At 39.3% G+C, this 24,886-nt stretch overlaps 1 protein-coding gene across 4 annotated transcripts; it reads right to left on the bottom strand.

Annotated features, from left to right (window-relative positions):
* Positions 1-4,943: 4,943 nt before the first annotated feature.
* CIAPIN1 (cytokine induced apoptosis inhibitor 1) lies at positions 4,944-24,722 on the bottom strand. 4 transcript variants are annotated; one of them, XR_006354993.1, is made up of 11 exons: positions 24,594-24,686; positions 16,309-16,367; positions 11,937-12,118; positions 10,393-10,545; positions 10,055-10,131; positions 9,095-9,263; positions 8,110-8,183; positions 7,216-7,331; positions 6,790-6,871; positions 6,575-6,691; positions 4,944-6,191 (listed from the first exon to the last, which is right to left on the bottom strand). XR_006354993.1 is itself a non-coding variant. In XM_043988477.1 (10 exons), exons 3-10 carry the CDS (start codon positions 12,091-12,093, stop codon positions 6,081-6,083), a joined length of 939 nt encoding a protein of 312 aa, XP_043844412.1. In that variant the 5' UTR covers positions 12,094-12,118; positions 16,309-16,367; positions 24,594-24,686; the 3' UTR covers positions 4,944-6,080. The 4 variants fall into 4 exon arrangements, 3 of the variants coding, with proteins under 3 accessions (XP_043844412.1, XP_043844413.1, XP_043844414.1); XM_043988477.1 differs by lacking the exon at positions 6,575-6,691; XM_043988478.1 differs by lacking the exons at positions 6,575-6,691; positions 16,309-16,367 and having other exon boundaries at positions 24,594-24,722.
* Positions 24,723-24,886: the final 164 nt, after the last annotated feature.

The following is a 24,886-nucleotide window of genomic DNA, read 5'->3' as shown; positions in this document are numbered from 1 at the left end:
AAAAAGATGGGAGGGAGGAAAGGAGGAAGGAAGGAAGGGACATAGGATGGGAATATTAAGCACAAACTATGTGCCAAGCATTGTATTAAATGTTTCATAAATTTATCATTTGATCCTCATAAAAACCCTAGGAAGTAGGTGCTATTAGTATCCCCATTTTACTGTTGAGGAAACTGAGGAAGATAGAAGGAAAATGCCTTATCCAGAATTACACAACCACTAAACATTTGAGGCAGTGTTAGAAGTTAGTTTTTCCTGACTGCAAACGTAACACTAGTCATTAAGCCGCCTAGCTACATATGGAAATTATTAGAGAAGTTAGTTTCTACCCTGACCATGTTTAAATGATGGAGTTGCAAGTCAGAGCAAATCACGGTGGCCGGTATAGGGATTGAACCCTTTATGGAGGAGATAGGATTTGAGTTGGATCATAAAAGGCAGAGGAGATCACCCAAACTCAAGTGAGAAGTCATTCTCCATAGGAGGTATGGAAAGAAGAGAAATAGACCAAGTAAAACAGACCAGAGAGGGAAGAAGCAAATCTGTCACCTGAAATGAGGATTATCTATTTCCCCAGAGACAGCCTCAAAGAGGTAATGAGCAAGAAGTCCCTTGCCCAGTTTAGCCCCCAACACTCACCTCAATTTCTTCTCTTCCCTTCACCAAAACACCCAGTGACCACTGGGATGGGAATCCCCTAGGGGCTGTGTTCCATAAGGCTATGGGGACTACCTTGCCAGCCCCTAAAAGACATGTCACTGGCTTATTTATGCTTAGTTCACCCAGAGGGCCAAACAGGGAAGTAACCGTTAGAGCCCATGGCCATGACTCCAGGAGGGGAATAGTAGAGAAACCCAGCCGGTCTCATAAATTCTATACAAATTTCATCACTCACAGCGGAGAGGTTTCAGGAGTTTTCTCTCAAAGAAACACTAATAAATCTTCCATGAAACAAGCAGGGAAGCCCGGGCCCCATGCATTCCTGTCAGGTGTATTCCTATCAGACAGCTCCATCTGCACCTGTCTCCCAGAACGAAAGCCAGCAGCCACATGCTCTCTGCTCTGTGCTGTCCTAGGCAGAGCCAGCCCTTAGAGAAGGGGGCTTAATAGGCACCTGCAGAAGACTCAGTGACTCCAAGTATCTGCAATCCTTATCATTCCTTACAAATCTTTTCACTAAGGCACCTTAAGATGGGTCTACCATCTCCCAAAGGGTCCATGGACAGATTTCAAGGGGTCCATGAACTTGAATGGGAGAAAAAAATCACATCATTATTCTCGCTTTATTTTAAATGAAACTTAGCATTTCCTTCTATGAATGTAAGTTACAATATGTAGGGATCCCATAGGCTTCCCAAGACTGCCAAAGGTGTCTGACCCAAAAAAGGTTAAGAATCTATGAACTGGGGGGCGGCTAGGTGGCGCAGTGGATAAAGCACTGGCCCTGGATTCAGGAGTACCTGAGTTCAAATCCGGCCTCAGACACTTGACACTTACTAGCTGTGTGACCCTGGGCAAGTCACTTAACCCCCAATACCCTGCAAAAAAAAAAAAAAAAAAGAATCTATGAACTGAGGCAGCTAGGTGGTGCAGTAGATAGAGCACTGGCCCCGGAGTCGGGAGTACCTGAGTTCAAATCCAGCCTCAGACACTTAACACTTACTAGCTGTGTGACCTTGGGCAAGTCACTTAACCTCAATTGCCTCACTTAAAAAAAAAAAAAGAATCTATGGACTAAAGATACATGCATTTTAACTGAGTATTGTGTAGCCCAGATAGATAACACTTGAGCTAACAGTCAAGGTCCTGATTTATCTAAATTATCCCAGTAACATCTTTTGTGGCCTAGTAATTAGACCAGCCTAAGCAAGAGCCAGCAGAGAATCATCAGATGTTGCCATTGCCCTTCCAATATAATTATCGAGGTCAAAACTTTCTTTAACCCCTGGGGGTGGCTAGGTGGCGCAGTGGATAAAGCACCAGCCCTGTATTCAGGAGTACCCGAGTTCAAATTCGACCCTTTACCCACTGATAGACTCATGGACTTAGCAATCAGTAGTGTCCCTGAGTACTACGAAAAGGAAAGGAGGGAGGGAGGGACCAATGAGATATTTTTAAAATAGCACCCATTTAGTCAAAACAAATTTCCAATTGTTCCCACTGATGGAAACTTTATAAGGCGAGACGTCCTTAAAAAAGGAGTTTTGAATTATACTCTGCACCTCATAAACCACTAGGACACTTGGCAAATTGCTTAGATATACTCCCTACTCTCCAACTCCCACCAATAGGTATGGAAGCTAGAGAATTGAAGGTAGACAAAGTAGTGCAGGGAGGGACTCTGACTACAGAAGGGACCCAGCTGATTGGTCTCGGTAAAAGTTCTGATTTGCCTAAAAGATGAGTGATTCAAAATCTCTTTCTGGAAAACAGGTCATCTCTTACTGATTTCTCCCCCTCTCTGATATAAAATAGTTTTAGTTTTAAAGCATGGACTAGGGATAAGAGCCTAGGGCTCTAGTCAAGACTGTGTTACAGGAATTGCTCAGTTACCTTGAGGGAAAAATTCACCTTTCTGAGCCTCAGACTTCCCACCTATAAAAAGGGAAAATAGCTGCCCTGTATGCCCACAGGCTTATTTGTGAAATAAGTGGTGAAAAAGATGTTATCACTAAAGTATGTAAATAAAAGATTTGGAGTAATCTGGCAGGATCATTAATTTACAACCCAAATCATCTAGTCCAGAGATGTCAATCACTGGAGCCAGATTAAAAAGAATTGGGTAGGGGCAGCTAGGTGGCGCAGTGGATAGAGGGCCCTGGAATCAGGAGTACCTGAGTTCAAATCCGGCCTCAGAGACTTATACTTACTAGCTGTATGACCCTGGGCAAGTCACTTAACCCCAATTGCCTCACTAAAAAAAAAAAAATTGGGGTAATATTTAACAAAATAAAGTAAAATAAATAAAGTGGAAATAAATGAAAATATAATAAAACAAATATAATGCTATTATATGGTTTTCTAAGTCAATTATGCCTCCTGCATAGATTCTAATGTAAGGTTCAATTACCCCCTCTGCTTTATATTTGAGTTTGACACCACTAGTCTACCCCCATCCTCTAATTTTACAGAGAAGGAAACTGAGTTCTTGCCCAAGATCACATAGGCAGAAGTAAAATTCCAAAGCAAATTTTTTTTACTCCAAATCCATTGCCCTTTCCCTGGGAATAAGCTGAGGAACCTTAGGCCCTAAGAAATTAAAATCCCAGAACAAGTTAGTGACAGAAGTGATACCAGAATCCAGTTCTTTTGATTATTGGTCTGGTGTCCTAACTCAAAGAACCTCCTGGCAGCAGGAGGCCTGGGTGACTTTTCTCAGACTCAGTAGTCCTTTCATGTGCAAAGTAAGAGAGGAAGACTAGGTGTTCTTTAAGCTCCTTCCTAGCTATACCTTTTTATGCTCCAAATTTTCACATTCTCAATTTTCTTTAAACTCTTAACAAATAGGGATTCCTATTTGGGGAGGGGCCAGGATAAGGAAGGGGATGAGATTGTCTGGGTCCTTCCTCCCAGTGAAGAGCTCCTTTTTCCCAATAGAGACTTGCACCAGAGAGCTGCCAAAGACCCCTGAGTAGCTAAATGACAAGCCCAGGGTCATGTAGTCTATGTCTGGTGGCAGAACTTGAACCTGGCTCTTCCTGTCTCAGAGGCTAGCTCTCTTTCCACTATTCCATGCTACAAAGGCTCTTAAACACAATAAAACCTGCAAAATACAAATCCAACCTAGATTTCAGGAGATTCTTCCCAGCACAATGACATTCTGCCTCATTTGCTGAAAGATATCTTTGGGGAGAATTGCTTTATCAATCATGTCAAATCATATGAGAACAAAAGAAACAACCGCCCCCAATTCATTTTTATAATTGACCTACCCCCTTCCCACCTTTCTTACCATTGTCAAAGGGTTGTTTCTTCTTTTAGTTCCTTTATCAAATACACATATGTGTGTATGCACATTTTTAGAGACAGAGCCAGACAGAGACAGAGAACAATTCCAATTGTTCTCTTTTGAAGGCCTCCAAGCAAAGGTAGCCATTTATCAATTATGCGGCAGAAGTTATTTTTCAGGTATGGAATTAGATTGCCATGAAGGTTATTTCCAACAGTGAAATTCTGTTTCCTATTATATTGATTAGATCAGAGTTCCATCTAGCATCTGTCTACCACCCTAAAGGCCATCCATTGCAACTCTAAGGTTTCTTCCTTTACTGACAAGATTCTATTCAACGAAACCATTTTAAGTTCCATAAGAGAGTTGGGAGGTAGGGAGGGGAGGAAGCAACAATAGGGGAAGTACTAGGAGATGAAGATAAAAAATGTACCTTCTTTCCAGCATCACATGGTTGGGGAGATTAAGGATTCAGAATGGGGAAGCATTCAATTGAAGTTGCTTCCTAGGTTTTGAAGTTTAATGAACATCCTACTTTTTTTCCAGATGCTTACCGTCTGCTAGAGATGTAGCAAACTCCCAGGCCACAATAGCACTCCCAAATTTGGCTGGCTTTCTCCTGAACCCTACAGTGTGACAGGGTAGTTCTTCTTGAGATACCCATAAGGATTCCAACTGCAGAAGAAAGCAACCTGTTTGGTTCCTAACTGGCAAGAAGCAAAGTAAAGAGCAGGTCAGCAAGTAGTGGTCCAAAGACCTGTTGAATATAATGGGCTCCTCAGCACAAGTGGAATGACAAACATTCTGCTCTCAACCTTATCAAAAGGAATTCAATCACTGGAAGACAATGAATATACAGCATTACATAACTATCTGCTGATGCTAAGGCACTGATTTGGACTATACATTAATTTCTTTAGAGCTTAACAAAGCACCATTTTCAGGGACCAGAATATTGGAATGCAAGCAAGAGAATCAGTACACATTTCAAAGATTTAAGATCATTTAAAACACTTTATTTATCAGTCACAGTGCTGAAATTCCAGTTCCCCTAAATCCACAATTTGTCAACATTTGGCAAAATCGGATCCTAGTCCTTACAGCAAGAAAGACAGAAGTAAATACAGCTGGTTTGAGCCCTGATCTTCAGGTCCCCAGAGAGAACAGTTCTGGGCAGATGAAGAAAGGTCACTCCATTCCATAACTGAAGGATTATTTGCTTATGACACTGACTCCCTGATGTGCCACCAGATATGATAATAAATATGAATGTGTTATCTAAAGTCAGATGTGAGCTCAGGTCCCTCACTTAGGTGAAAGCGTTTTTATGGTTACTGCAGAGTCAGTTCTTTCTCTTCACACACACACGCACACACGCACATGCACACACATGTGCCCCTGGAGCTGGTATACAGGAGTGCATTTTTCTAACACTGACAAATTCAGATATGGAAAAAGGACACAGCTCCAATTCTAATTCACCAATGTCCAGATGACAATAATAATGGTTTGAGACAGTGAGGAGGAGTTTGATTCAAAATATGAATGGTTCAAAAGGTTTCAGAAATCCATCTGGACAGGAAGTTAGTTACTCTAAGGAGTCTGTACAACACTTGGCTATCTTTTCCAATAACTACAGACTGAAAAATATGCTTGCTCATGTAACAAGTAATTGGTTATTGATAAATTTAGGAGACAGATTTGTGATCTGGAGATTCATCACATAAGTTTAACACTAAAGGATAACTATGTTCAAGGGCGGTATGATCCAAGATGACAGGTTGGGCTCTGGTCCCAAATAGAGTGTGATCAGGTTACCAAATTCTAACATGGAAAGGGTGACTTTTCCCATGTATTAATTAGATGGAAATTCCCTATACCTTCAATTCAAGTTCCAGTGAAGAATCAGATAGCCCAAAGCAAATTAATCTGGCTGATTACAGCTCAGTCCTTAGGTTCATAGCAGCATATATACCCAAATTTCTGCATGTCTACCAAGCCAACCCCATCTAGAATTCCAACACAGAGGGAGGCATGAGACAAACAGGTGGGGCATGAAGGGTTGCTGAAATGAGTTCTGGAGTCAGTTTCTGGAATGGAATAACCCTTATAAGTCCCAGTGATTTTGCTTTTAGGCATCATGAAGATTTTTTTCACTCAAAAGGATTTTCTCCCCAGGCTTAAAAGCTGGCATCCCAAGATAGGGGCAGCTGGCACAGCGGAAGGCATCACCCAAATAACACTGTTGAGAGAAAGAGAAGTAGAAATTAAAGGTGTCTACTAACCAAAGAAATACAAACTCAAAGACCAAGAGGAAATAATCCCTGACCTTGTTGCTTTCTCTCCACCCAGTAGTCCTGAAGTAACACAGGTAGCTGAGATTTCATGCTCAGTAGGGCATATATTTAGTAGCAAATACTAAAGCTTTATAGACTCCTGTGATAAGTCAGACCTATCTAATGCCATGGCAACCAATGAGTTCAGGACCTGATAGTTTTTAGAAAGTCAAGGCAGATTCAAAGAATTCAAATAATGAAATGAAAATAAGCAACAAAATACAAATGTGAAATACTAAATCTATGTAAAAATGAAAAGAAAAAAGGTAGAGGCAGGAGAAATTCCTACCATAAAACAGCTATAGGGTCTCTGAGAATGCTTAATGTCCTCAAGAGGTAGGGGACTTCTCTTCTCCAATAGAGGTCTGCTTCACTTTGTCTTACTTGTAATCTTTTGGCTCATAAGCTATTTAGAGGTAGAAATAGTATATGTGCAATTTTAGGATAAAGCCTAAATATAACCTGGATGTTTTCTGAATTTTGAAAATCTACCAAAATACTTACATTTCCACAAGCTGACTTGGGTTGGGATCTCCTCTGCTCCTTCGCTTTCTCCTGCTCCAGTTCTTCTGCTAGGCCACACGTGCTAAACAGGAGATAAAATACTGTAAGAAACTCACAAATCCTGAAAAATGGCTTCTACCAGTTTATGGTAAGTACAAGGCCCCTTGCTTTTCATCAGCCTTCCAGCCATTCTTCACTTACAACAACAACACTTTCAACTTACAACAGAACTACTTTCTTTGTGACCTTCTAAGTAATAATACCAGAGGAGCGAGATAGAACAAATGGAACCAATAAGGTGGACCAAAGGCCAAGATGTTGTTTCCCTCTGCCCATATCATATGCAGGTACTTCCAAGAATAAAGTTCTTCTCTGCTTTATTAGACATTCCTTGAAAGAAAGTAATGAACCTTCCCTAACACTCACCAATTTTTACATGCCTTCCTTTTTGCCCCTTCTCCACATGAAGCAGTCCGTAGGGAAGATGGATCTGGCTTCTTCAAATCTTCTGGATCCAAGAGTTCATCAGAGTCAATGAGATCCTGGAAAGTGTTCAGATTAGTCCAATGATTAAAGCTACCTGAGTTAAGAAGCTCTCATAAAAGAGGAAAGCAGTAGCATAGATAATACAATGTAAAAATAATTTTTGGGATTTGCCTTCCTAGTTATATAGTTCAGCTTAAGATGAAAATTATTATGTACTTCCTGATACCCACCAGCTGATAAAAGAGGAAGGATGCCCAGAAGGCTCCCACAAGGATGTCACAAAATGGCTAATCATGAACTGCCCGAAAATAACAAGGAACACTTTATAAACCCTAGCTAAAATCATTAGCACATAACACGTACTAGATACATTCATCTCGTGGATGGGGAAAAACAAAAAGCAGGTGGATGAAAAAAACATGAGAAAAATCAAACAGTCAGAGAAGAGTTAAGACAAGAATTTCTCTAGGTGTGGAGCCAGATATAGATAGTGTCAGCTGTTTTGTTTTGTTACAAAGGGGTGTAGAGAGAGAAAAAGTAACTTTTTGCCACAATTCAGACATTTTCCCCTTGAAAAATGAGTCCAAGAGACAAAAAGCCTATTCATATTCATTTTGTCTTAGATCTATTATGCCAAATAACAGGAAGGAATTCTTTAAGTTGAGCAGAAACTAACTGAAAATTTCACTGCTGAAATTCCACCTGAAAGCATGACAAACACAACTAGCAGGCATGGTTCTAATATATGACTGTTCATACCCAGCACGGAAACCCTGAAAAGTTTGCTGGAGGCAAATCAGTCTACCACTTGGCTCAGCATTGGGCCCAACTCACCATGCCATCATCATTCATATCACTGGCTGAAAGTGTCCACAGCTTGGCAGCATTAGGGTCCACAGCAGGTTTTTCTAAAACCAGCCAACAAAAGAAATATCAAGAAAAGCCAGATATAAGCTATGTGACACCAAAAAGTTCTTTCTTTCTAGAGGTACAATGACTTTATAAATATCAACTAGCAGCCTCATACCATCCAGTGTTAGTAAGAGAGGCTTCATTCCCCTTTTACAGATGGAAAAATATGAACCAAAAAATGCAGATCTACCCCCAAGATAAAGGATGCATGGCAAGTAAATGGCAGAGCTGGAAAAAGATCTCAGGGTTTTTGTTTCTGAATCTATCAGAAGATAATGCCTTGGCACAGGCCACAATATATATCAGGAGGAGCTGAGTGAACCAAGTTCATTCTGGGGCAGATTTTCAAATAGGTCAGTTCAGACCTATTTTAAATTAGCCCAAGCACAACTGCATGATCAAATCCTCCAAACAGGACAGCATGTTTGTTTACACTGCTCCTGCTCATTTTGTGACCTTGAACACAAAGGTTTCCAAAACATTGCTAGAGGATCTTGAGGAAGTCAGAATAATAATAAGTGAAGACAGCATCAAGTATCTGAAAACTTAACTGCATACTTCAATTTAGCCAGTTTTCTTTGTTAAGATCACAAGAATACTAATGATGCGAGAGGGCAAAATAAGGAAACATTTTCTGGGTACAATCTTACAAGTGACATAATCTTAAGGGAAATCCCATTCAAGGAAAATTAACTTTCTTAACCTATATAAAGAACACTAAGAAACTGAACGAACCCAGTACACTAGTGCATCATCAGGCCTCTTTTCACTGAAAAATGAAACCCTTCTAAGTATTAGAAAGGTTAATTTACTGGCAGTTTTACCTCTCCATTCAGACTCCTCTTGGCCCAGTAAGGAATTAAAATGTATAATATAAATGGTATAATCATGGGTTGATTACCCTTACCTGACAGAGCAGACTTCCTGGGAAAGGAAAGCTTAAGCTGGGTAGAAGAGCCTACTTCAAAGTTGGGTTTTTTGCCTGTGACCTGAATGGAGACTAAGCTGTCACTCTGATAACCCAGGTGCTCCTGTACTGACTGCACCTCCTCCGGAGTTAAGGACTCTTTCTGTAACTGAAATTCAAGCACAAAAAAAGTTTTGTCTCTGTTGAAAGCAGAATTCATTCATGCTATAATGTTATAGTATCACTTTTTGGCATACCTAAGGCCCAAAGAATAGAATATACAGATAATAATGAGATACCCTCTACAGATAGTACCTCTTTATTTATGCTTCATATTTAATTTCTCTCTGATAAGGGTCATGACTAAGTATTCAACTTTTCTCTCTCTGAATAATGCCTATCTTTACAAAATTTAGAGTGCTTTGCAAACATTACCTCTTTTCTTACTGTTTCTCCTTTCCATGTAGGCAGAAAACAGAATTACATTTTAAAGGGGGGGGAAAAGACAGGCACCAACCACCAAAAACCTCAAGCACTCCTAGCAGAGAGGAAATCAGTGACCTAGTCAGAAATCAAGGTGTTTAAGGTACAGTGCTAGTCATATAATCCCAAAGAGAAATCTAACAAAAAGAAATAAACATCCCTTTTAAAGAATAGACATTCTGGTGACACACTTTGGGGACTTTTTGTTATTCGGGCAGGAACAATATGAAGGCACAAGGGTGAGTTCTAAAACATGGATTCCTTTATACCATGTTTCAGTAAAGTGAGCTGTAGCTCACTTTTTTGGGAGGGGGAGGGTGTTGGGGAGGGGAGGGACAATGAGGGTTAAGTGACTTGCCCAGGGTCAAGTGTGTCAAGTGTCTGAGGCCAAATTTGAATTTGAACCCAGGTCCTCCTGAATCCAGGGCTGATGCGCCACCTAGCTAGCCCCAAGTTGCAGCTCACTTGTAAACATACCTCCTTCACTTCCACAAGGCCAGAAAGTGTCAGGGTTGAGCATAATTTAGCTGCTGTCTTCACCTTGCTTTCGTGAACTATCAAAAAGAAAAAGAATAATCACAATAAAATTAGAGGAGGACCATGAAAAGCCACACCCTCTGTAGACGGGACAAAAATTAAAATAGTACTTTATGTTTGTCTAATGCTTTTAAATTTTCCAAGTGCTTTCAGAACTCATCTCAAGGTCCACAGCTCTATACCATTTTAAGTAGCAGTAAATACCTTAAGCTCATCTCATAAACCCTGGCTTAGTGCTTCCAGTGAAGATTCAAGGGACAGGGACACAGTTTCCTTACCTGAGGTTGTCTCCACTGGCTCTTTCAAAAGGACTTGCCCACCTGGTCGAAGGATCCTGGCAATTTCTGCCAAAATTTCAGTGTTATGCAGTGTTGTACTTCCTGGAACCAGACCCGACAAAACAACATCGAAGCTGGATTCTTTGTGAGCAGCTGAGAAGAGAAAATGAAGACTAAAACAGGCATCGCTCAGAATGCCTGAGCAGCACCCTCCTCAACATGCTAGGAGTGTTAGAAATGCCCCACCCTTTGACCCAGCAATACCACTTTTGGGTCTTTTTCCCAAAAAGGACCCACATGTACAAAAATAGTTATAGCTGCTCTTTTTGTGGTGGCAAGGAATTGGAAGTTGAGGGGCTGCCCATCAATTGGGGAATGGCCGAACAAGTTGTGGTATATGAATGTAAAACGGAAACAATGAGCAGGAGGAGTTCAGAGAAACCTAGGAGGACTTGCATGGGCTGATGATGAGTGAGATGAGCAGAACCAGAAGAACATTGTACACAGTATCATCAACATTATGTGTTGATCAATTGTGATGGACTAGATTCTTCTCACCAATGCAACGGTACAGAAGGGTTCCAGGGAATTCATGATGGAAGGGGATCTCCAAATCCAGAAAAAAAAAAAAAAGAACTGTGGAGTATGGATGCTGATTGAACCACACTATTTCTTTTGTTTTTAGTGCTGTTGTTTTTCTATTTTGAGGTTTTTCCTCATTGTTCTGATTCTTCTCTTATAACATGACTAATACAGAAATATGTTTAATGTTATTTTATATATATATATATATAAACCTTTATCAGATTACCTGCTGTCTAGGGGAGGGGGGAGGGAGGGAGAAAAATCTGAAATTGGAAAGCTTGTATAAACAAATGTTGAGAACTATCTTTACATGTAACTGGAAAAAATAAAATACTTTTACCAGAAAAAAGAAAAAAAGAAATGCCCCAGATGGGAGGAAACATGGATCCTCCCCAGTTTAATGGTGATTCAATGGACCTTACTCTCTATAGCTATTACCCTATTCTCCCTTCCATACATGTTCCCCCTGCCATTATTCTCACCAATGCACCTAGATCCATCTATGTGCTCAGCTACAGTATAGATTAGAAACCATAGTTAAGTGAGTTTTTTTCCTTTTTTTTATTATACTCTTCTATCTCAACAGGAAAGGAACAAAACCACCTGACAGCACACCAGTTTTTTGTCAGTCAAAGCAGAAACCAAGGGATCAAGATAATAGAGATGTACTTCCATCAGATAGCTAGATGGAGCAGATAAAGTGCTGGGCTTGAAGTCTGTAAGACTCATCTTTCTGAGTTCAAATCTAGTCTCAGACACTTACTGGCTGTGTGACCCTGGGCAAGTCACTTAACCCTGTTTACCTCAGTTTCCTCACCTATAAAATGAGCTGGAGAAGGCAATGGCAAACCACTCCAGTATCTTGGCCAAGAAAACCCCAAAGGGGACATGAAGAGTCGGACATGACTGAAATGGCTAAATGACAAACAACAAGCAGTTCATCCAGGACAAGTTCTTACATTGTAACAGCTGGTCGATGTTTTCCACAGACACGTGACTCTCATCACCAGCCAGTTCCTGTAGTTTATCCACGAGACTTTTCAGAGCCTCTACTGGAGATGACCTATCCCATATCACCGCCACACGTTGCCCAGTTGAGATTCCATACTCTGCCATTGCTGCAATGTCACTAGCCTGAAAACTAATAAGCAAAGAATTTGATTAATCTGCTGAGCAGAGGTATGAAGAACCTGAACCCAGTTTAACCCAAGAAATATAATAAACACAATTAGCCTTTTGGCAATCTAGACAAGCCACCCAGAGATGCTGACACCAGAAAAATCATACTGTTGATGAGAGGGCCTAAATAAATAATCCTATTATTTTAAATTTCCATAATCCCAAATTCCTAAACTAAGCATTAATTTCTCTAGGGAGATCCCTAGCCTTCTCAGAAGAGAAAAAGCCAAGAAAATACAACTGGATTGATATGAAGAGGTAAAGACAGAAGATTAATTCCCTTTTGGATCAGACCTAGCCAAAGCACAGAACATAAAACAAGCACAAATGCTATTGTGTACTGAGTAGAAGTCATCAGTGACTCAACAAGGAAGGGAATTTGGCAGACTTCCTTTGACCACGAATAATTTTTTAAGTTGAAATGTTTAATAAAATAATATTTTTCCTTTCACCAAAATAAATACCAAAAAAATCAGTTTTACCTAGTTTTGTAGGGTTTGAAAAGTTCTTTTGCACGAAAGTCAAGTTTCTACTGTCCCTTGAGATTTTGTGTGAGTATAGTAAATACATTAAAAAAGAATGGGGTGGGGGACAGCTAGGTGGCGTAGTAGATAAAGCATTGGCCCTGGATTCAGGAGTACCTGAGTTCAAATCCGGCCTCAGACACTTGACACTTACTAGCTGTGTGACCCTGGGCAAGTCACTTAACCCTCATTGCTTGGGGGGGGGGGGAACGACAACACAGCAAGGCCAGGGTCTGTTTGAGACAGACAAGGTCAGAGGCTACATGTGATTTTCCACATCACTAGGTGATGGGTTTGACCTACAATAGGGCCAAATATTATTATAAACAACTTGCAATTCATTTGTAGTATATTTTTTGAATTAAAAAAATTTCTCACAAAAATTCTCTAAAGAAAATAGTACAAAATTTACCTCAGAAACAATGTTAAATTAAGTCTCTCAACAGATTAGCTCATCAAGCTAGTGGCTCAGCAGGCCAGTTGAGGGGCCTTCCAACCCCAATGCTGCTGAGGCCTCAGAGCAGAAAGCTGGTAACTTGGCCCCCAGCTCCCAAGAAAAGAAGCTCTGGAAAGTGCATGCTGTATCCCAGGAGCAGAACTCAATCTTAAAAGGCATAAAAGAGGCTAAAATAAAAATAAAAGAACCCTCACCACTGACAGTTACTATGGTGACAGGGAGGATCAAAACATAAACTAAGTGGAAGACAACAATGATAACATCCCTACATGTGAAGCCTTAAAGGGGAAGAAGAATTGATCTTAAGACAAAAAAACCCTCTTGGAAGAGCTCAAAAAGGATTATATAAACCAAATAAGAGTGACAGAAGAAAAATTGGGAAAAGAAATGAGAGTTATGCAAGAGAAAGTCAATAGCTTCAAAAAAGAAAATAATGACTTGAAAAAATACAATTGGAAAATTGGAAAAGGAATTGCAAAAGCTGACTGGGAAAAATAATTCCCTAAGAATCAGAATTGAGCAGATGGAAGCTAATGATTCAATGAGATAACAGGAAGAAGTAAAGCAGAATCAAAAGAATATAAAAGTAGTAAACATAAGCTACCTCTTCAGAAAAACAACACACCTGGATAATAGATCCAGGAGGGACAATAAGAATAATCAGACTACCTGAGGACCATGATTAAAAAAAAAAAAGCCTAGACAGCATATTTCAGGACCTTATTAAGGAGAACTGCCCCAATGTCTTACAATCAGAGGGGAAAATTAATCATTGAAAGAATCCACCAATTACCTCCTAAAAGAGACCCCCAAAAGAAAATTCCAAGGAATATCATAGCTAAATTCCAGAATTATCAAGTAAAGGAGAAAATACTGCAAGGAGCCAGAAAGAAACAATTTAAATATCAAGGAACAACAATAAGAATTATAGAGGACTTGGAGGGCTTAGAATATGATATTCCAGAAGGCAAAGCAACTGGGATTACAACCAAGAATGTACTACCCAACAAAATTAAGCATAATCTTTCAGGGGAAAAGATGGACATTCAATGAAATAGAAGACTTTAAAACTTTCCTAATGAAAAGTCCAGAATTGAACAGAAAATTCAATCTACAAATACAAGACTCAAGAGATACATGAAAAGGTAAAAGTGGGGGGGGGGGAGGGCCTTGGGAAGGACATGTTATTCAATAAGGTTAAAATGTTTGTATCCCTACATGGGAAAGAAGATACTTGTAACTCTTAACAACTGTATCTTTATTAAGGCAGAGAGAAGGAGTACACACAGACAGAAAGTGTGGGTATAAGATAAGTGGATTCTTGGGGGCAGCTAGGTGGCACCCTGGATAAAGCACCGACCCTAGATTCAGGAGTAACTGAGTTCAAATCCGGCCTCAGACACTTGACACTTACTAGCTGTGTGACCCTGGGCAAGTCACTTAACCCCCATTGCCCCACCAAAAAAAAAAAAAAAAGATAAGTGGATTCTTTATTTAAAGTTTTGAGTTCCAAATTCTATCCCTCTCTCTTTTCCTCACTCCCTACCCTCCCCCCTCTCTGAGGTGGTGAGCAATCAGATATAGGTTATACATGTGCAATTATGTAAAACATTACCGTATAAGTGGATTCTAATGTGATATTAAAAAAAACTTAAGGGGAAACAAAAAGGAATAGAAAGGGAAGGACAGAATGGGATCACATGAAGAGGCACAAAAGCCCTATCATAATAGAGGGGAAAGAAGGTAGGGGTGAGCATTGCTTTTGATGATACTTTCATCTGATTTGGCTCAAAGAGGGAATAACATACACACTTAATTGGGTATAGAATTCTATCTTACCCTATAGGGAAGTAAAAGGGGAAAGAAAAGGGTAGGGTGCTAATAGAAGGGAGAGTAAAACTAGGAATTGAAAAGGGAAAGGACAAAAGGGAGGTGGGGCTGATAGAAAGGAGGGTAGACTGAGGTGGCCAGAAACAAACACTAGTGAGAAGGAACAGGGAAAAAGGAAAGAGAAAAACATAAACAAGGGAAAAAATAGGATGCAAGGAAATACAAAGTAATCATAACTATGAATGTAAATGGGATGAACTCTCCTATAAAATTGAAAGCATATAGTGTGGATTAAAAACCAGAATCCTACAATATGGTTTTTCAATTTTAAATAGATTTTATTCTCCAGGACAAGAATTGCATTTCCATTTGTTTACAGTATTGATAAAGTGAGATGTTGTTCACTTCTTTCCCTCTGCACACATTCAAGTATTCAGAATGCCCAGATTTATGCAGTAACTTAAATGTTAACTTTTAAACTACTACTCCCCTACAATATGTTTTTACAAGAAACGTATGTGAAGCATATATACACATACATATACACATACACACAGAGTAAAGGTAAAAGGCTGGAGCAGAATATATTATGCTTTAGCTGAAGTAAAAAAAGAAGGGTGGCAATCCTTATCTCAGACAAAGCAAAAGCAAAAACTGAAATAATTAAAAGAGAGAAGGAAGGAAACTACATCTTGCTAAAAGGTAAAATGAAGTGATATTTATTATTATTATTATTATTAATTTTTGCGGGGCAATGAGGCATATCTCAGGGTCACACAGCTAGTGAGTGTCAAGTGTCTGAATCCAGATTTGAACTCAGGTCCTCCTGAATACAGGGCCAGTGCTTTATCCACTGCACCACCTAGCCGACTAAACATGTATGCTGTAAGTGGTACAGCTTCCAAATTCCTAGAGAAGCTAAGTGAGTTACAGGAAGAAATAGATACCAAAACCATATTAGTGGAGGGCCTCAACCTCTCCCCTCTCAGAACTAGATAAATCCAACCACAAAATTAATAAGAATGAGGTTAAGGAGGTGAATAGAATTTTAGAAAAATTAAATATGATAGACCTCTGGAGAAAAATTAATGGAGATAGAAAAGAATATATCTTTTTCTCAGTGGTACATGGCACATACACAAAAATTGACCATGTATTAGGGCATAAAAACCTTACAGTCAAATGCTGAAATGTAAATGCATTTTTTCAGATTATGATGCAATAAAAATTATGTGTAATAAAGGGCCATGGAAAGATAAAAAATTAATTGCAAACTAAATGAGTGGGTCAAACAGACAATTCATAGAAACAATAACTTCATCCAATAATGAGACAACATACCAAAACTTATGGGATGCAGCCAAAGCAGTTCTTAGGGAAATTTTTATATCTCTAAATACCTACATGAATAAAATAGAGAAAGAGGAGATCAATGAATTGTGCATGCAACTAAAAAAGCTAGAAAAAGAACAAATTAAAAACCCCCAATTAAATACCAAACTGGAAATTCTGAAAATTAAAAGAGATTAATAAAATTGAAAGAAAATTATAGAATTAATAAATAAAACTAAGAGCTAGTTCTATGAAAAAACAATAAAATAGATAAACCTTTGGTTAATTTGATTTTTAAAAAAGAAAGAAAAAAATTACCAGCAAAAATAAAAAGGGCAAACTCACCACCGATGAAGAAGAAAGTAAAGCAATAATTAGGAGCTATTTTGCCCAACTATATGCCAATAAATTTAACAATCTAAATGAAATGGATAAATATTTACAAAACTGCCCAGATTAACAGACAAGGAAATAAAATCCTTAAATAAGCCCATTTTTTAAATAAAGTATTTTTTTCCTGTTACATGTAAAGATAGTTCTCAACTTTTGTTTATACAAACTTTCCAATTTCAGATTTTTCTCCCTCCCTCCCCTCCTCCCCCCTCCCCTAGACAGCAAGTAATCTGATATAGGTGTTACATATATATATATATATATATATATATATATATATATATATATATATATATACACACACACACACACACACACATAATAACATTAAACATATTTCTGCATTAGTCATGTTATAAGAGAAAAATCAGAGCAACGATGAAAAACCTCAAAATAGAAAAATAACAGCACCAAAACCAAAAGAAATAGTATGGTTCATTCAGCATCTATACTCCACAGAGATCCTCTTGCATCATGAGTTCCCTGGAACTCTTCCGTACCACTGCATTGGTGAGAAGAATATAGTCCATTGCAGTAGATCGACACACAATGTTGATGATACTGTGTACAATGTTCTTCTGGTCCTGCTCATCTCACTCATCATCAGCCCATGCAAGACCCTCCAGGTTTCTCTGAACTCCTCCTGTTCATTGTTTCTTACAGCACAATAGTATTCCATTACATTCATATACCACAAATTGTCCAGCCATTCCCCAATTGATGGGCATCCCCTCAACTTCCAATTCCTTGCCACCACATAAAGAGCAGTAAATAAGCCCATTTTAGAAAAAGAAATTGAACAAACCATCAATGAACTCCCTAAGAAAAAAATCTCCAGGGCCAGATGGGTTTACAAATGAATTCTACCAAATATTTAAAGAACAGTTAATTTCCAATACTATACAAACTATATGGAAAAATAGGTGAAGAAGGAATCCTACCAAATTCCTTCTATGAAACAAATATGGTGTTGATACCTATACCAGGAAGAACAAAAACAGAGAAAGAAAACTAGAAACCAATCTCCCTAATGAATAGTAATGCAAAAATTCTAAATAGAATATTAGCAAAGAGATTACAGCAACTTATTACCAAGATGATACACTGTGACCAGGTAGGATTTATACCAGTAATGCAGGGCTGGTTCAATATTAGGAAAACTATCAACATAATCGATCGCATCAATAACAAAACTAACCAAAATCATATGATTATCTCAACAGATGCAGAGAAATCTTTTGACAAAATACAGCACCCATTCCTATTAAAAACACTAGATAGCATAAGAATAAATGGAGCTTTCCTTAAGATGATAAACAGTATCTATTTTAAACCATCAGCAAGCATTATATGCAATGGGGATAAGTTAGAGGCATTCCCACTAAGATCAGGGACGAAACAAGGACGTCCATTATCACCACTATTATTCAATATTGTACTAAAAATGTTAGCCTTAGCAATAAGAAATTGAAGGAATTAGAACATACAAGGAAGAAACAAAACTATCACTCTTTGCAGATGATATGATACTATACTTAGAGAATCCTAAAGAACCAACTAAAAAGCTACTTGAAACAATAAACAACTTTAGCAAAGTTTCAGGATATAAAATAGACCCATATAAATCATTAGCATTTCTATATATGACCAACAAAGTCAAGCAGCAAGAGATAGAGAAATTCCATTTAAAATAACTGTAGACAATAAAAAATACTTGGGAGTCTACCTGCCAAAGTAAACCCAGAACTATATGAACACAATTACAAAACACTATTCACATAAATAAAATCAGACCTACAAAAATAGAAAAATATAAATTGCTCATGGGTAGGCCTAATATAATAAAAACGATAATTCTACCTAAATTAATTTACTTATTCAGTGCCATAAGAAACTACCAAAAGAGTATTTCATAGAGCTAGAAAAAACAATAACAAAATTCATATGGAAGAAAAAAAGGTCAAGAATATCAAGGGAATTAATGAAAAAATGCAAAGGAAGGTGGCTTAGCCCTACCAAATCTAAAATTATATTATAAAACAGCAATTATCAAAACTATTTGGTACTGGCTAAAAAATAGAAAGGAGGATCAGTGCAATAGGTTAGGCACACAAAACACAACAGTAAATGAATATAGCAATCTTCTGTTTGATAAACCCAAAGACTCTAGCCTCCAGGATAAGAACTCACTATTTGACAAAAACTGCTGGAAAACTGGAAAATAGTATGGCAGAAACTAGGCATGGCCAACATCTTACAGCACACACCAAAGTAAAGTCAAAATGGGTACAAGATCTAGACATAAAGGGTGATACCATAGGTAAATTAGAAAAGGAATAGTTTACTTGTCAGAACTGTAGAAAGGGAAGAATTTATGACCATACTTGAGATAGAGAACATTATGAAATGCAGAGTGGATCACTTTGACATTAAATTAAAAAGTTTTTATACAAATAAAACCAATGCAAACAAGATTAGAAGGAAAGCAGAAAGCTGGGAAACAATTTTTACAGTGTTTCTGATAAAGGCCTCATATCCAAAATACATAGAGAACTGAATCAAATATATAAGAATACAAGTCATTCCCCAATTGAGAAATGGTCAAAGGATATGAATAGGCAGTTTTCAGATGATGAAATTAAAACTATCTACAGCTATATGAAAAAATGTTCTCAATCACTACTGATTAGAGAAATGCAAATTAAAACTACTCTGAGGTACCACCTCACACCTATCCAATTGACTAATGTGACAAAAAAGGAGAATGATAAATGTTGGAGAAGATGTGGGAAAATTGGAACACTAATGCACTGTTTGTGGAGCTGTGAACTGATCCAACCATTCTGGAGAGCAATTTGGAATCATGCCCAAAATTTATGCTGTAAGAAGTGATAAGCAGATGGATTTCAGAAAAACCTGGAAAGACTTACATGAATTGATGCTAAGTGAAATGAGCAGATCCATTTGTACACAGTATCAACAACACTGAGGGATGATCAACTGTGAAAGACTTAACTCTTTTCAGCAATACAATGATCCAAGACGATGCCAGAAGACTTGGGGGTGGGGGGGCAGCTAGGTGGCACAGTAGATAAAGTAATGGCCGTGGATTCAGGAGGACCTGAGTTCAAATCTGGCCTCAGACACTTGACACTTACTAGCTGTGTGACCCTGGACAAGTCACTTAACCCTCATTGCCCAGAAAAAAAAAAAGGAACAAAAAACAAACAAACAAAAAAGACTTATGGTGGAAAAAAGAACTATGGAGTCTAAATGCAGACTAAGCATACTATTTTCACTTTTGCTGCTTTTTTTGTTATTGTTCTTGCTTATTCTTTCTTGTGTTTATTTTTCCTTTTGTTCTGATTACTGTGGAAATGTTTAACATGATTGTAATGTATAACCTATATCAAATTGCTTACTGGCCTCAGGAGGGGAGAAGGGAGAGTGGGAGAAAAATTTGGAACTCAAAAAATATCTTTACATGTAATTGAGAAAAATTAAAATTTTTAATTAAAATTTTAAAAAGAAAATAGTATAGGTGAGGAGGAAAAAAAACTCAGAGGCTAAGAAGTTTCCCATTATATAACCAATAAGTAGCAAACACAGGGTTTAATCATAGGTCTTCTGATACCAGGTCTATATAGTTCTTTTCCCTGAGCAACATTGCCTCTTAATGAATATACTACTAACCCTAGCTAGTTTCCTTACCTATAGATGTCACTGGTCACAAGGGTCATGGATCCCCCCCTTGGCAGTCTAGTGAAGCCTATGGAGACCTCCTCACAATGTTTTAAATGCATAACACTTAAAGATTATAAAAGAAACCAATTATGTTCAAATACGATTATCAAAATATTAAAAACAAAAAAACAAGTTTACAGACCCCTGGTTAAAAACCTCTGGGTTGGGGGGGAGGGGAAGGGGATAAAATTAGTGTATGGATTAGATCAACACAAAATGACCACTACTGCAAATACACCTCAAATTCACCTGCTCTCCTGATGCTGGGTTGGAAACAGCATGGTTAGAAAACTATCTAGATTCCTACCCCAACACCATTTGCCAGTTCTGTGAATCAGCTTGATGTAATAGGAAGTGCACTGGACTTGGAGTCATATATATCTGTGTTCAAATTCTGCCACTTACTAGCTATGTGATATTGGGCAAGTCACTTCACTTCTCTTGGGGTTGGACATAATGGCCTCTAAGGTCCCTTCCTGTTTTAAATTTATGACTTTATGATCCCAAGTCACTAAACTTCTCCAAACCTATTTCCTCATCTACAAGATGTAGATAATAGTATACTATATCACAGAGTTGTGAGGATTTTGCAAAGCAATAAATGAATGAGAGATATTTTTTTTTGCTGGGCAATGAGGGTTAAGTGACTTGCCCAGGGTCACACAGCTAGTAAGTGTCAAGTTTCTGAGGCCGGATTTGAACTCAGGTCCTCCTGACTCCAGGGCCAGTGCTTTATCCACTGCGCTACCTAGCCGCCCCCAGGAGGTATTAATATAGTAGGTACTACCCCCCCAAAAAAAAACCCCTACGTACCCACATTTTTAAAACAGCAGAATAACTAAATTATATGCAGCAAAAGGATACTCTCAGCCAAACCACCACTATTTTTTTTAATTCCTAAAAGAATATATTCAATAACTGAAATTTTAAGCCACATGTTCCTGACCAAGAATAAATAGAGAGGGGCAGCTAGGTGGCACAGTGGATAGAGCACTGGCCCTGGAGTCAGGAGGACCTGAGTTCAAATCTGGCCTCAGACACTTAACACTTACTAGCTGTGTGACCCTAGGCAAGTCACTTAACCCCAACTGCCTCACTAAAAAAAAAAAAAAACAAAGAATAAATAGAGATCAATCAAGAGCTTAGAAGCACTGAACTGCTACATGGAGATGGGAAAGAATGTTAAGAGTAAAGTACTAAATTGCTAGAAATAAATACCAATTTCTTCAGGGATACCAAAAATGCTTCATTGCCTTGAAGGACAGTGGAAAATGTTGTTCAGTAAAACAGGAAACAGACTTTTCTCCTAGTTAAAAACTGCCCTTAAAAAGAAAAAAATTTAAATTTAAAAATTTTTAATTAAAAAACAACTGCCCTTTACCTGATAACAGAGTATTTTTTACTGACTACACTCCAATGCAATTTTCTCTAAAAAACCAAACAAACAAAATAGGAGATCTAGGTAAGTCTGCTCTGTTCTGTTGTATATACCGTATCTTGATTTTTAGGTAGAGACAAAATGCCATGCCTTTTTCAGCATGGCATCACAGAAGCAGAAAATTCTAAGAGTGTCATTGCTCATCCCCCTTTCTCAGTTCAGTTTATTTGCCTCTACTTCAAACAGGCACACAAAATCTTTGTTCTTAACATCTAGTGTTGCCTAGTGGGAAGCTTCCCTAGAGAGATGAATAGAGCTGGCTTTGAAGCTTCCTTTTCCACTGCGAGGATCTGAGAGTATTAGATCTGCACTTTACAATATCTCAGTGTTCCAATGGGAACAGGTCACTAATTTAGAAGATATTAAAAATGCTTTGTGTTCCTACTTCCCAAATTAATATCTAATAGCAAGAGGATGGCAATAAAATGCCTGTTAAATATCAACCCTAGGAAATAAGGGCACAGGCTCAGCTTTCTTGGTAACAGAGAAGACACTGCAGGAAATGTTTAAAAGTTCAAATATGAAAACAGGATATCTTCAATCAAAAAGTTTTGAGTTTGGTCCAAAAAGCACAAAAAACCCCACTCCCACAATAGAGGCAAAAAATCAAGTAACTAGGTAAGCTTTCTTAGGAACTTTGACTGGAGATAGTTTAGTAATTACAGGAGTTGGAAGTACTGACCTTGGATGTTAAAAAAACAAAACAAAAACCTCTCTTCCAACTCTGATTCTCTACCTAGATCACTCCTACAAGGTTGCTGGTGTCATCCCAAGACATGTGCTCCCTGCTATAAATTTATCTTTTTGTGGACAGCAAATCCTGAACAATTGGAATCCTCTTGTCAGTGAGGATATCAAGAAACAAAAGTAAAAGCTGAAGGCTTTCAATTACAACCTAAGGCCTAATTCTGTAACTGCCGTATTACAGCAGTTACATTTTGGAAAGGAAATTTTTAAAAATGGGACATGACAGAAATAATTTGCTAGAGAAAGGAATCAACAGAGAAAGAGAAAACTCTAAGGAATGAAAATCAAAACCTCTACTTCTAGAGGTAATTAGGTGAATTCAGGACTAGCTTGATGGTGTGAGTAAAAAGTTTCTGTAATAATATCCATGTGGTATAGTTTCCATCTAGTCTTCTCATGTGACAGTGAGGGCAGAATTCGAGCTCTCTCACTTCAAAGATCAGTAGGAGCTGGGATGATGCCTCATCTTGACGAGAAACAAATAATTCAAGAATACTGTTCTCTCAAATTGCTATTTTTTTTTTTGGTCTGACAGTTGGAAGATTTGTTATTGTTTCCAGTCATAAAAATACCATACGACTCTTGGCACTAAATAACTGAAAAGCATAGAACAATTGTTTCACAGAGATTGGGGGGGGGGGCAGAGGGAAAGAGGTTCTAGTTTTCTTAGAGGAAATCACCCTTAGGCACAAACAAACTCATCTTATCAAAAGTCAAGTCCTAGCTGTTGCGTCCAGAATTCAAACAGTACAACAACTCACCTTTTGTAGGTGGTAGAGGAGTAAGCTGCCTGGGCCTCAAAAGATGCCCAGCAAGGGGCAGCTAGATGGTGCAGTGGATAGAGCACCGGCCCTGGAGTCAGGAGTACCTGAGTTCAAATCCGGCCTCAGACACTTAACACTTACTAGCTGTGTGACCCTGGGCAAGTCACTTAACCCCAATTGCCTCACTAAAAAAAAAAAAAAAGATGCCCAGCAGATCGTCATTATCCCTAGGGTGTGGTAACTATGGAACTCATCTGACCAACCTCCATGTTTAACCTTACAGGCGTCAGACAGAATACTAGGTGTGTAAAATTGTGTTCCATTAGGGCACAGACACACCAAGATGTAAGAGCCTGGGAAAGAGAAACTCCTTTGCTCAATGAAGCCTCCTGATTATACCTCACTTGTCTCCTGAATTAGATATCTCAGCCAAACTGGCCTACTTACTGTACCTCCCAGCTTTTGTATAGGCTGGAATGCTTTCCTTACCCCCCCCCACCCCCAGGCTTCTTTCGAAGCTCAGCTCAGGAGCCACCATCCTCAGGAGGCCCCTCCTGATCCCTCCAATTGTTAGGGCGCCACCCCAGCCAAGATGATGGTTAGTGTGTATGTGTTTCTCTATTCTGCTTCCCTCCACCCCGGCCCAACCGAAGCTTCCTGGGCACAGGGCTAGACTCATACACTCATGGAGCAGGGACAGACCCCAGAGGATGCAAGAATCCAACCTCCTCTTTTTACAGATAAGGGCACAGAGGCTCAGAGAGGTCAAATAGCTTCTCTAAGGTCAGGCAAGATTAGAAACCAGGGAAGGAAAGAGAGGAGGAGGGGGAGGCCAAGGGAAGAAGAGGTGGGAGGGAGGATAAGGGGGAGGGGAAAAAGGAAGGGGAAGGGAGGAGGTCAGGGGAGGGGGGAGAAGGAGCAAGGGGAGGGAAAAGGAAAGAAGGGAGGTGAGATAAAGGAGGGAAGAAAGGAAAAAGAGGAGGGAGAGAGAAAGAAAGGAGAAGGGAGAGAGCGAAGGAAGATGAAGACGCTGGCAGGGGGAGGGGAAACTATAGGAGATCCCAGAGTTCTTCTGAGAAGGAACTGGGGTCCCAAAGTGTGGTAACGCAATTGGATAAGAGGAAGCGGCGGAACCGCACAGAGGCACGGCCAACGCTCACCCAAGGTTCCCGCACACCCGGTAGCCACCCCGGCACCCCAGTACCTACTCTTCAGCAGCCGGCACCGCGCCGTCCGGACTCTCGCGAGAAGACGGACGATTGACTTCGCGGGGATTCAGAAGAGACTCTTAGATGGGGAGGAGAAATGGGGAGGAGAAATGGGGAGGGGAGGGGAGGGGAGGGGAGGGGAGGGGAAGGCGGAGGGGGAGGGAAGAAGGGAGAGAGGGGAAAGGGAATGGAGCCCGCGTGCGCACTCGCGCTTCTATGCCGGAGGAGAGGCGGGATTTCACCGCCCTTCGGCGTCCTCCACTCTTCGCCCCGCCTCCCCTAACACCATTCGC

This window comes from Dromiciops gliroides, chromosome 2 (genome assembly GCF_019393635.1).
Source record: "Dromiciops gliroides isolate mDroGli1 chromosome 2, mDroGli1.pri, whole genome shotgun sequence".
Classification (NCBI taxonomy): domain Eukaryota; kingdom Metazoa; phylum Chordata; class Mammalia; order Microbiotheria; family Microbiotheriidae; genus Dromiciops; species Dromiciops gliroides.
This window is presented reverse-complemented; position numbering and strand designations above follow the sequence as displayed.